General features: G+C 40.6%; 1 protein-coding gene across 2 annotated transcripts in view; it reads right to left on the bottom strand.

The window, feature by feature from the left end:
* Nucleotides 1-13,690, bottom strand: part of SFMBT1 (Scm like with four mbt domains 1) — a 139,755-nt gene that overhangs the window by 11,247 nt on the left and 114,818 nt on the right. For both annotated transcript variants that reach the window (XM_077821806.1, XM_077821808.1), the window contains exons 11-16: nt 13,001-13,127; nt 11,143-11,256; nt 9,788-9,830; nt 8,380-8,444; nt 5,583-5,722; nt 2,024-2,133 (exon numbers count right to left, since the gene is read on the bottom strand). In XM_077821806.1, the coding sequence (XP_077677932.1) occupies nt 2,024-2,133; nt 5,583-5,722; nt 8,380-8,444; nt 9,788-9,830; nt 11,143-11,256; nt 13,001-13,127 (599 nt within the window). The remainder of the gene's footprint in view (nt 1-2,023; nt 2,134-5,582; nt 5,723-8,379; nt 8,445-9,787; nt 9,831-11,142; nt 11,257-13,000; nt 13,128-13,690) is intronic.

Raw genomic sequence — 13,690 nt, 5'->3', positions numbered from 1 at the left:
TTGAAGAGAGCTTGTGAAAGGCTTTGGATCAACAATCATAAAAACCAAGTCCTCCCTTCAGCAATATAAAATGACAGATGCACATGTGAATACATATTAACAAGCTAGTACAGCATGGGCAGTTGCTGTGCCAAGCTTTTGCACACTGCCCTGCTAGTATGTTTCCAATATAATTTGGAAGAAATATTCCCATACTTTATATGAGTATGGAGACTATACCAGCTAATCTAAGATGGTAATGCAAAAATTGCCAATTAACGTCCATTGGATGTAGACACCTGCTTACTAGGATCTGGATTCATTCCAACTCACTGCAGAGGCCACTGAACAACGATTAAATGGATAACTTACAGCCCCTAGTGAACTCAGGTTCATTTGGCAGGTTATCTGGACGTGGAAAGCTACATATCACATTACCAACCCCCCTGTGCCACCAGCCACTCTTCCTCAACCTACTCAGCAACTTATCAAGGAATGGAAAGGCTACTAACACCATGGCTCTATGTGCCAGAATGACAACTTCTCTTTTGACTACAGACAACAAACTAATGTTTTCCCTGGTGCCTGTGGAGGATGAAGCAATAAGAAAGGGCATTTTCTATTTGTCCACTAGCCTTATATGATGCAGACAGATTTTATGGAGGAACTACATGCTGTGGGGGTGTTGTGCATAGCTGAGTCAAGCATCATTCCCAAGCTTTGCTTTTTTAGTACATCCAGTGGTATGTGCTAGTGAGTCTATTGGGGATACCTCAGACCACAGTTCTTCTATTTAGAATTGCATAATGGCCCTAAAAATCTGAAACATGGAGAAAAAACAGGCAGTGATTTTCATAGGTAGCCTGCCCACTCATCTCTGACCTCACTGTTAAATCAGATGAATATATTTAATAACTGCAGTAAGCCACTCAAAACTGACCTTTCCTTTCTCACACTATTTTATTTACATAAGCTTTTCTATGGACTCTTCATCACTATATCTGAGTACACAAAACTCCGACAAGGTAGGTAAGTATGTCCATTTTACAGTTGGGGAACGGAGGCAAGGAGAGAGCTAGTGACTTGCTTAAGGTCATGCAGCAAGTCTGTGGTGGAGCCGGAAACAGAATCCTGATCTCCTGGTTGGGTAAAAGTCCAGTGCCTCAACTACAGGACGATCCTTCTTCTCTTTTGGGTAGTTAACCAAGTGGCTCAAAATTGCTGGGTTTAATAATTCTATTATGTTAACATGATCACAACGTTCTTTCACTGTGGTTCCTCGCCACATATTGGTTTCTCAGTAACAGTGAAATCATAGACCAGTAAGGCCCAGCAGGAGCACTGGGCAGCATATTTGCATCAAAAATGTAAAAGGGATTCCCCAACCCAGCTCTTCCCAGTGCTGGACTCCAGCTCAGTAAATAGGCTAATATTTAAAGGGAAACCTTTTTCCACTATGGAATTTGGCTGAAGGTCCTGACAGCCTGAAAACCTTTCCTGACACTTTCAAAGCAGAAACACAAAACTATCTTCAATCAAATTACAAATCTTTTACCCTTTTGCTGCTGATCTGCTAGTGCAAATGCTATGTTGTGCTAGTTACTCCAGTAATACTGCACTGAAACCAAAGTAGTATCAGAGCACGCCTGATACAGTAAGCAACAGCACACCAGCTGCACTCTGCTGGATGTTCCTGAAACATTTTGCACGAGTTGGAGGGTTAAGCTTTGCAATGTCCTTATTTGTCTTAGAATCATAGAATATCAGGGTTGAAAGGGACCTCAGGAGATCATCCAGTCCAACCCCCTGCTCAAAGCAGGGCCTATCCCCAATTTTTGCCTCAGATCCCTAAATGGCCCCCTCAAGGACTGAACTCACAACCCTGGGTTTAGCAGGCCAATGCTCAAACCACTGAGCTATCCCTCCCTCCCTTGAACAAACCTCATGTAATTTTCCTAAAAGGCAAATAGTTAAACAAAAATGTAGATTGTAGAAGATATTACTGCTGTGATCAGTTGGACTGGGATGTGGGGCAGGAATTTACTTTGCTTTCAGGGTCTCTCCATGCCCATGCCAGGCAGCATCCTCATCCAGCTGGAGTTCTCGAAGGACACGGCTAGGTTTGTAGGCTGCGTTGATTAATAAAGTGAGAACCTACAAATGGAAATGAAAGGAGGAGGAAAAACCCATTAGGTTATTCATACAGTAAATATGTTTTAACGGGTTAGGGTGGATTGGCAGATTAATTCCATTTATCTGAATTAACTAGCATCAAACCACTAATATCTGAGCATTAAAAAACTCATTCATAGTGGGATTTTGGAAAACAAGCAACTGCTTACATGATAAATCATAACAGACAGTAAGTAGGGTCTTGCCAAGCCTTCAAAATTTGACTGCCAAAAGATTACTGATTTCAGCAGCTCCCAGAAATTTTTGGAGCTTCACTGTCCTTATCTCATATCACCCAACTTAATTCAAGGGTAGACATTATAAAGCTCAGGCAGTTGTGGGTAATGCCAGTGACATTTTGCTGCCTATGCATGCTACTTCATTCTTGAGCTTTTACTATTAATCATGTTTATTATGGTAGTTCCTAAAAGACAACCAAGAATGCCATTGTGCAGGGCACTGTATGAAGAGTAGTAGATTGCCTGCCCCCCAAAAGCTTGTAATTTAAATAGATAAGACAGACTCTGGGTGGGAAAAAGGGTATAATTTGGGTACCACCCAAAGGTACGGTCCTGTGTACTCAATGACTTCTTGGCTGTGGAATCAGCCATGTGCTAAGAACTGGGCACCAGAATCTAAGGCTTCATTTAAAAAAAAAGTTTCTAGCCTTTGTCACAGTGATCATCTGCTCACATTTGCAGTTTTATCAGTGCAGTGTTGCCTTCCTGATTCTGCAGACAACCTGAGTAAAGAGCTCTGAAAAATACTAGCAACATCATATGTCAGTGGGGTGTTAATCACTTTGACGTTCAACCCATCTTTACGTTTCAGAGTTAACTATTTTAGCGCTATTCTTTTTAGCAGAAAGATCTAGATAAGAGGTTTATCCCTACAGACCCAAACCACTTCCAAACACATTCCCAGGTGTCAAAGGCCTCAATTTGCCAAACCTCCAGCTTTACCCCATCAGCTTCTTCAAGGTGATTATATGCATCAGCTCAAAACTCAGATACATCTAAAACCAAAAATGAGGGGCAGGATAAAATATACTGAGCACATCAATATAAACACAAGGGGTACTATATTGATTGTAGTAGTCATTTTCGAAATTCAACTCTTGGATGCATTTTCAAAGATGCTGAACACCTGTAGCTGCTACTGACTTTGGTAGTATTTGTGGGTATTCATCAGCACTTCTGAAAGTCAGGCCTTTTTTTAAATTTAAACGAAGCTGCCACAGAATTTCCAGTCTGCCACACTGGGGGTACTGCAGAATCCAGAAGCCCTGCTGTATATCTAGGCTCAGCTTGCTGTGGAGTACCCCGAGCCTTGCTCAAAAGAGCTGTAGAAGTCCATAGTGAAGCAAATTAAACTATTCAATTCACCCTCTACGAAATGAAACATCTGTATCAACATAACAGAATCCAACGTGGGAAGAGCTAGCAACATTTGCAGTTTAACAAGTGAAGAGACAAACCAAGGATCATCACTCCTAGAAAGGATGCAAAAGCTCCTCCACAAAGGATCTTGTGCATTTGTACCATATTCTGTCCATGAGAGAACACCATTTCTCTACTCAATGAGCACAAAAGCTACTACTTAAAAAAAAAACAAAACAAAAACAAAACAAACACCCATTAATGACATTTAACATGCAACAAAGGTCCCTCCCAGAGGCAGCTTCTATAATCTGGTGCTTTCTCACAGGAATACAGATTTGTCATGACAGATCAAACCAATGGTTCATCAAAGCCAGCATCCTGCCTTGGGCAGTTGCTGATGCCATATGCTTCAGAGGAAGGAGACTCCTGTGCCCCCATAAAGCTGCCTGGCCAACTGTACACCTTAAGTTACAATTAACTATTTCCCAAGCCTCATGGCAGTCACCTTACACCCAAAGCATACAATTTGATTATTTTTAACCTGCTTAGCTGCAAGTTTATTGAAGGTATTAGTTTATCTAACTCTGAAAACTCAGCTACAGTATTCAACTGTGGCTTACTCTTTTTTTTTTTTAAACCTCCAGTTCATGCAAAGTGTTCACACACACACAGAAAGTTGATATGCATCAGAAAAATGTACATTTCTGCAGTGGTGCAACTCTGCAAATGATAACAATGGTAGAAGCTGTAGATGGGGTTCAGGTCTTTTGACCACCATCTTGGCTGTCATCAAAGGACAGGAAAATGCTTACAGATTTTCCTAGTGTATGCAAGACTATCGTGATTTTTATACATGGCATGGTTTGAATTTTCCATTAAAATCAAACTTACAAGTGGCTGTCACAAGAGGCTTGAGAAAGTCTTCCCTATGATCTTTGCTTCCTGATTTTTGTTTGATGCAATAAAGCAGAGGACTGAGAGTTAACTCCCACACTTAACTCACATTCTATTCATTTTGGGAGAGTTGTGCTGAAGTGGGAAAAATATTTTCAAGGAACTTCCCAAGAAAAAAAAACATTCACCATTTCGTTTCAGGAGATATCGTACCCCACACATATTGTTGCAGAAAATTCAGCAAAATGACTATTGTCAGAAGAGATATTTTCATGTGATTTGCTGTGTAATATTTTCTTGAAAAGAGGCAGTTTTCAATTGGAAAATGTATCCATTTTCACTCACAATGCTCCCTGTGAGTGAAAAAGTCATGAATCTGGCAGATTTGCACAGACATAGGCCCAATTAAGTATCTGCAACAAAATACAAAGAACTATTTAAAAAAAAAGACAGCTTTCCCATTCAGTTGGGAATATTTTGCACCGCTCTACTTTTTTCATAGGACAGAAACCATATTTCACATATTCCAACACAACACAATAGACCACAGCAGCTTTTTGGGCTGCTTGAAATGCACAAAAAAAAAAAGTGCTAAAATACTATGAACTAATTGGATATTATAGGGATTTTAATAGGGCTGAACTATTCTAACATTAGCTGGTAGTTTTCAGTAATGTTAATTAGGGTTTACTTGACACAAAAATAAGAAATGCAATAATAATGAAATGATTACATCTCTGGTGGATCAGAGGTATTTTACCAAATCTCTAACCACTCAATACCTTGTGCTTAATTTTAGACAAGAAATAGAACACTCACCAACAATAATCATTCCCTTATATCAGTGGTTCTCAAACTTTTGTACTGGTGACTCCTTTCACATAGCAAGCCTCTGATTAAATTAAATATATAAAAATGTGTTTTTAATTTTAACACCATTATAAATGCTGGAGGCAAAGAGGGGTTTGGGGTGGAGGTTGACAGCTTGCAACCCCCCCATGGAATAACCTCGCAACCCCCTGAGGGGTCCCAACCCCCTATTTGAGAACCCCTGCCTTATACTGATTAGTCCATTACCTATCTCTAATTAGAGAGTCACTCTGGAGTTTAATATGCAGTACTATACACACAGCCACACACTCATAACCCTCTCACCTCTTTAAGGACAAGAACGCAGTTCCCAGGTCCCACGGACTGAGGCAGCTCTGCAATTCTCCCTTTGTTAAGGTAAGGCCCTGAGAAGCACCGGTGGTTGAAGTAGATTTTTGGACAGCAGTACTTTCCATTAATTACAACTGAGAAATGAAAATCAGCAGCAAAGATTTAGATCATGCAATGCAATCTCCCCAGCCAAGACTGGCTTCTCAAAAAGCTTAATATTTTGTAAAATAGTTTAAGCCACATACATTTTGGGAGTTGAAGTGTCACATTTGCAGCTATAGCATTGCCCGTAATTGACGTTGCTGAGATGTACTTCTTGTATTTTACACGCATAGTCACACCCCGTTTATGTATTGGCAATATCCATATAACAAAGTGAGCCCAAAAATAAATCCAGTCACACAGCTATGCAATTTATCATGAGCCTTTGACTGCCCACCTCATCTGTGCTCTGCCAGTGATCCATTCTCTGCAGCTACTTTAACATTCTAAGCAGCAAAAAACACTTTGGGGGGGGGGGGGGGGGGAGAATCAGCAAGAGAAAGGTTGCCTCCTTTTCCTACAAAGTGTCCATGTTCTGAGGCCCATAACAGGGAATATTCATTCCCAGACCAGCTACAGCCTTAGGGTCACATGTCTTCTTATCCAGGCTAGAGATGGGAGTTTCAGGCCATTAAAAATAGCAGATTACCAACTTTCCACTGGAATACACAGCACTTTTTTGAGCCATAGCATTTTTATAGAAAGCAGACATAAGAATTTGCTATTTTAGGTCATTTTTAAAAGGTTCCAGAATGCATACCCTTTCAAAAGCCTTATACTAGATAGAGTAAACAAGGTACCTGACTTTAGACGCAGAAAGATATGCAAGTTACCACCAATTCAGTTTTAGAGGTTTCTTGAAAAGGGCTAGAAGTATAGGATACAACCACATTAAAAGCAGGCAGTTTCCCTTTCCAAAAGGTATAAAGCATACATTTCTAGTCCTGATGGAAAATACTGGAACTTACTGCTAGTCATTGGTCCTGATCACTTGGTGTCAGAGACCTATGGCCATTGTCATTTTGGGGAAATCTAATATTGTTCAAAGAGGGAGGAGTTGAAAGGGGATAAAGGAACAGTCTGGAAACATTTCTGTGGTAAATTTATTACAAAAACTAAATAGCCAGCTTTTGATTTATAAGTTCTTCAGATGTTTGAAACTTTGGAAGTCCCAGCGGAGGTGGATTGGAGGGCATTATACAGGTGAAATGGGCATAGAAGTATGACAAACCTACACTAGTGTGTGGCTCTGCAACTTATGGTATGAGATTATATATTACATCTCATGCAAGTCTATGACCTGCATCCATGCTATCTTCTTCTGGGAAGGTGTTAGAACAAGCAAGGCAGGGTCATACTGGGTCAGCACCTGGGGCAGTCCACAAAGAAACTCCAACGTACTGAAGGAAATGGTGCTGGTGATTTAACGGGAGATTTTCTTTCTTCTAAGTAAGCCTGATTCTAAAGGGAAACTATGCAGTTGGAGGGGGGAAAAATCCCAAAGGTCATAGCCATCTGATATAATTGGAGAAGATAAGTAAATCAAGCACCAGAGTTCTGGACAAATTTCAAGTGCAGTAATTACTGCTCCCTAAATTTCCCTTGCAGTTTCAAGCAGAAAAGCTATTTGCTACTTCCTATCCTAAACTGTTTAACAATGCAAAGCAATATTATACAACTGCTGTTTTTTCCACCAGCAGTTGCTACACTTTAATGTTGCTGAAGTAATCCTTGTTTTTAGTTTGCATGTCAGTTGAAGTCTGTAAAACACCTTGGCATCCTTCAGAATTTAAGCTGCTATATATGGATGCAATATATTTATGGATGTATAAATAAATATAAAAGTAAAGTAATTTTACACTTGTAGTCCTATAATTTTGATTGAAAAGCACTTTAATCTAAAAAGGCCATAATTCCAGTGGTTTATAAACTGACAAACAGATGAAATGACATTATATCTCCATTTTAAAACCAATTAATATGCAAAGTGGTACAGCCTTAGACATGCATTTTACTGTGTGGGAAACAGAGCAATTTAGGATTAGATGCTATACGGATAGAATTGTATAGCTGTTTCATCAGCAGATGTACTTGTATACATTCTTTCAACATTTTAGAAAATGAGCAGATTTTGCCATTTGGCACATGAGTTATTTTACACTTTGAACAGTCTTGCTTTAGACTGATGATCAAGTTATCACAAAGACAAACAAACCTTCACATCAGTATAGTATTCTAACAGTTCGGTGTGGAGTATGACGTGTTTGTTATAATAGCCCAACCCAAGTGTCACAGTTTTATGTATCTCTCAATATTATTTTAAAACATTTTTGTTGGGGGATGCTTAGACATGAATTAATTTCCTTCCCACTCACAGCATATGGGATTTACAGGTATGTATACCACTTATATAGCTTAGAGGAAGTGTTTTGTAAACAACTGGGTTATTAAGACTAAATATTTTGGCTCCAGGTGCTCCAGCACATCCATTGGTGGGAGAAAAGATTAAGTGGTACAGTAATCCAACTTCCAGCATCAAGACAACATGTTCTCATTGTACCATGTGCAGCAGTAATTGTATGCTGTTCTGAAGTTAAGTCTTCCTTGCCATTTGAAAGATTATCCTTTGGAAAAGTTTTTACCCTATTGTATTAATTCAGGACTGCTGAAGTTACTGAGCAGCTGGACAATTATGCCATAAAGATACAGAACTCTCACACCTTCTTAACCCAACAAACAAGATGCTTACCTGAGTCAGTGGAATTCAGTTCCTGGTTCTTCAGCCTCTCATGGACAGTCCTTGAAGACAAAATTCTGAAATGGGAGAGAGGAGGTTGGGAAAGAGACCAAGGTTGATACATCAACATCTTGATTGCGAAAAGGCTAGGTCCTTTCTCACTCCCAACTTAGTGTGTCAAGCCTATGGTTTCAATTATCTTTGTAATATTTAACAACTTTACTCAGGCTGTAGGAAGAGGCAATTGTGTTGATCTAGCTCAGCTCTATGCCAGTGGTGTTCTTCCCTTGTTTGAAAAAGCCAGGTGTGTCAAAGGTGCTTGGTAACACAGCCCACTCCATCATGGAGACACCATCACAGTTTTTACATTTCACGTTTGAAAAGATGCGGATTCAAACAAAAACTAAAAAACACTTCTAATGGCCCCATTTAAAAAACAGGTGGCTTGGCATGTTAGGAGAGTCTATTTTACTGAAAACAGTGGACCAAGTATTGGGATGTCCAACCATGTAAAATCTGATACCTGCAATGATATCGAGATCAGCAAGACTAACTGTAGGGAGATCCATTGTATGTGTCACTTGAACAAGCTCATGCTACATAGTTTCACAAAGCCTTTGAAGATGAGAACACAAGGATGGTCTCTATTTGAACTATTTTTTCCTCCCACTTTTCTCTCCTTTTTCAATCTGGTAAGCATCTCATGTAATACAACGCCAACTGTGGAGGAACACACTAGCTGCACACTATTTGAATGAGGGCTCTCACACAGAACAGCTGAACGTTCCTATCAAATAATGTGGAAATCTCAATTGCACAACAGAACATTAAGGAAGTCAGATTCTGTTCCTCAGAGCACATGTACATGGCACTCACATTAACACTAATGAAGGTGGCTGTGTGCTCTGAAGGGAGTATGAATCTGAAAATGAACTGAAAAGAGTTAAAGCAATCATCCCAACTTAGGATAACCACTACAGTAGTTTAAGGCTTCCATCATGAAATCCATATGATGACAATGCTGACAAATATTTTTAGACAGCAAAAAACCCTAAGCGTCCTCCAATACTGGAAGATCGCTCAGCTCCTTAAAACAAGGGATGAAGCAACAATTAAAATCCCAGAGTGAGATGATCTATTAACCATCAGTGCAGTCTATATGCACTAAACTGTTAAAATCCCAGCTTCCCACTCATAAAGAGTGTCCTTGAACAGTGCTGTAGCTCTCATTTCAGAAGGGCAGAGATTGTTTTTCAAAATCAGTGGGAATTAAGTATAGGTATAAACTCAAGCCTGACAAACTTCACTGTCCCTTTTCTATGAAACCAAAGTTGCAAAGACAAATCACCATCCACAAGGATTATAATAATAAATAATAATAATAATAATAAATAATAATAGTACAAAACTTGTTACTTACTGTTTCTCTGGTTGAACCACAGCAATTTTCCTCTGTTTGTTCACTGTAAATCCAGATTGGGGTGGGGATGGGTGGGGGAGGAGGAGAAGGGAAAGGATGGATTGATTGATTTAATGAATAAATAAATTAAAAAAAAAAAAGCCAAGCAAGTTAAACTTCCATTACAAAATATTTTTTATGGCAGCACTTCCTCTAAGTTTTAAGACAAAGGCATCTACATGCAAAAATTGCTGCAATCATTTAACAGCTGACACGAAGTTTATACCAAAACAACGACAGGTCTGGTTGACTCCTCCTTGTTTTTGTGGATACAGACTAACACTGCTACCCTTCCGATACAAGGTTTATACCAGTCATCTGGGCTGAGATTATCCAAAAATGTTTAGGGGATTTGCATGCCCTATTTTCACTGAAATTAACGAAAGTTGGGCATCAGATCCCCTAGCCAGCTGTGAAAATCTCAGCTTTTGTGCACAGAACCATCTTCTTCACAAACTTGTACTTTTCAGGCCAGTCAAAGTATGTATAACAGCCAAAAAGAAATAAATCTGCATGCCTGCCTTCTCTCTCACCCATCAATACTGTGGTATCTGAGTATTTTACAGGTCTAACTGGGCAATCTAATGTCACCAAGAAGTTCTAGAGAAGGTGATGTGACCAAGATAATGCTGTGAAGTTATATAAAAATAGCTACATGTTAAGTGCAGTGTTCAACTACCAATACAGGTTACAATCCAGGCATTTGCTATAGTGAAAACAATTCTGCTATAACAGAAAGACAGACACGTGGATTTAGTGAAACATGGGCCTATGCTTGTGCTTGGAGAAACTAGACACCTCGAAGAACTGTTCAACAGAATGATGAATTTAAAGCTACATGAACTGCCTTTATGGACTGACTGACTGACCATGTTTGAGACTGCTATGTATTTCATACACAAACTGTGTTGCAATCAAGAGTAGTGTTGCTGGGGGTCACCCCTTTGATATGCCCCTTGCATTACTTTAAATCTCATTCTGAATGGACTATAAGGGTTGTACGCTGCCCGTACTACTGTATTCCTAGTCATTTTGCACTGCATAATGCATATGAAGTATATGAATGTACAAGTTTGTACTGTGTCTCGCTTTTCACCCCACCCCTTGCAAGTGAAAGATTCCTAAAAATATTACGTGTTTATTTTATGCAGACACTAGTAATTTCATACATTTTTAAAAATGAGATGACACTTTCATTTGTAGTTTCATGATATATGATGGGGATAATTCTGCAGTAGATGCACTTGTTAGAGCTTCAAAGACTTTCCATCCCCACCTTGACTGCTAGTAATTTACAAAGAGAACAGAACTGGTACCTATTGCTCTGCGAGGAGGTCTGAGCTGGAATCCACTGGTCTCACACCAACCCACTGGAAATATATTCATCGATTCCACACTCGTTATGCATTCAGGAACTGGCTTTTTGGAGCCTGTTCAGTTAAAAGAAGCAAAATGTAACCGAAACAGCAGTTTTCAAAATTCTGTACTGGGACCTGCTATCTGTATGTCAACGTGATTGCAAAATAGTGCCACTGGTTTAGTATTTTCCCCTTCCTTCATTTATCAGCAACTATTTCCTGATTTTATTTGTTCACTTCTAAAAGCTGGGAAAGGAGGAGTTTGTCATCTTTCATTCAGCAGAGTAGCACAATGCATAGTAAATGAACCTTTAAATAAAATCTTTAAATAAAATGAAGGGGGGCATGGATCGGTGTTCACGTCATGTTCCTCGTCAGTACCTGACCCAGGGCAGGGAAGCTAATGATTCAACTAGCAGACCAAATTCGGTGATGAATCCTAGTCACGTGCCACTTGAAGCATGTTGTGCATAAGCTAAGAAGAATACAGTAGAACATCAATGTTATGGATACCATGGGAATGGAGGCTGCCCGTAACTCTGAAATGTTCCGTAACTCTGAAGAAGAGAAAAGGAGTACTTGGTTAGTCTCTAAGGTGCCACAAGTACTCCTTTTCTTTTTGCGAATACAGACTAACACGGCTGTTACTCTGAAATCTGAAGAAGAGGTTATGGATGTCAGCCACCCGGGGGGTTGGGACTGCAGCTGCAAAACGGGGTGGGGAGAGGGTTCAGGGCCCTGGGCGAGGATGGGAGTCAGGGCTTCGGACTCTTGGGGCACCAGGGCTCGGGGCTTCTGCCCCACGGGAGCACTGGCGCTCAGTGCTTTAGACCTGGGGGGAGCGCTGGGGGGAGGGTAGGACCACACCAGGGCTTGGGGCTTTAGCTATGGGAGGAGTGCTGGGGCTGAAACTGGTGCTCCCCTCATAGCTAAAGCCCCAGCACCCCCCCCCCCAGGGCTGAAGCCAGGAACAGAGACACGGGGCTGAACCCCTGAGCCCCAGCACCCCCATGAAACTGAAACCAGGAGCAGAGCTGCGGGGCCAGTGCTCCCCCTACCCCATCTAAAGCCCTGAATCCTGGTGCTGTGAGGATCAGAAGCCCCAAGACTCCCCACCCAGCCCGGAGCCCTGACCTCTCCCCTGCCATGGCTGCAGCCCCTGCCCTCCCTGGCTAAAGCCCTGAGGCAGTACAGTATTTGCTTTTATTTTTTTTGGTCTGCACTGCTGCCTGATTGAGGACCTCCAGTTCCACAGGGTGTCTGGTTGTCTGGTAAGTCCGTAACTCTGGTGTTCATATCTTTGAGGTTCTACTGAAAAATAAAAGGAATATAAAGAAGCATGCAAAGGCCAGCTCTATCTTGTTAGATTTTCTGCTGCAAATTATTTCCTCCAGGTGTCATGCTGCTCAGCTTGGGTAAAACCTTAAGTGAAAGTCACCCCCTGTGCAGAGAGATACCACAAGGCCCATGCTCCACTTAAGTCCCAGAATTTATTTATTTATTTTCTGAGAATAATGCTGAAAATAGATTTACACAGTGATTTGTGCCAACTCTCTGCATGGGGTGATTTTAACCCCAAGATAAGTGAACGCTGCCATTTTAAATCTTAAAAACTAGGAGAGGAGCAAGAGAAAGGGCTAACAATATCGTCCTTCAATTACAGAAGACAAGGATTTGCTAGCCATTTTTAGCAGAAAGTGTCTGTGGCTGATGATTTATGACCATCAATCAATCTCCAGGTGAGACTGGTGTACTAACATGATTTGTGGCAAGGTCAGAGCGGGACAAGCCTCCTGTTCTCTTAAGGGGCACTTACCCTCCAATTGAAGCCAGAGGTAGGACTCTTTCACCTTGGTGACTGTGGCAATGCAAATTTCCCCTGGATCAACAGGGTTCACAGCCTCAAGTTTCATGTTCTCTTTAAATCCATGGTTGGAAGTTAGCTAATAAAAAGATGACAGATCAAGGGATGTTTGGAGAAAATGTGTGAATTTACCAGCCTATCAGATGTAAACAGCCATGTGGAGGACTAAAACATACAAACTTGATTACATGACCATGATGGGGGACTTCAAACTCATGTGGGTAATCAAGGATTCACAAAGAATTTTCAGGGTAATTAACACATCTGAATATGTAACCGTATTTCAGGTTAAAGGGAATTTCAGAGAAGCAAGGCAGAATAGTATGTAGTGACGCACTCACATAGGGTTGCATTTGCATTGGAGCATGAGAAAAATTCAGCTGAGAGACTCACTGACAGAGATTTAACCAAAACTAGAATCGAGAAACTGCTCCCAGTTATTTACCTGCAAGTGAAACATCAGTAGCTAGCAAACTGAAATAATCAGACTGACAGGCAGAAGGCAACCTCAGTCTGCCTTTTTCCATTATAATAATTAGGAAAGCCCTTTAAAAAAAAAAAAAAAAAACAGCACCCGTGACAATCCCAGCTGCACTAAATCCCAATTAAATTTCCTTCCTCATCTAAATGGATACTAGGTAC

Source organism: Eretmochelys imbricata, chromosome 7 (genome assembly GCF_965152235.1).
Source record: "Eretmochelys imbricata isolate rEreImb1 chromosome 7, rEreImb1.hap1, whole genome shotgun sequence".
Lineage (NCBI taxonomy): Eukaryota > Metazoa > Chordata > Testudines > Cheloniidae > Eretmochelys > Eretmochelys imbricata.
Note: the sequence above shows the minus strand (reverse complement) of the source record. Positions and strands in the feature narration are given on the sequence as shown.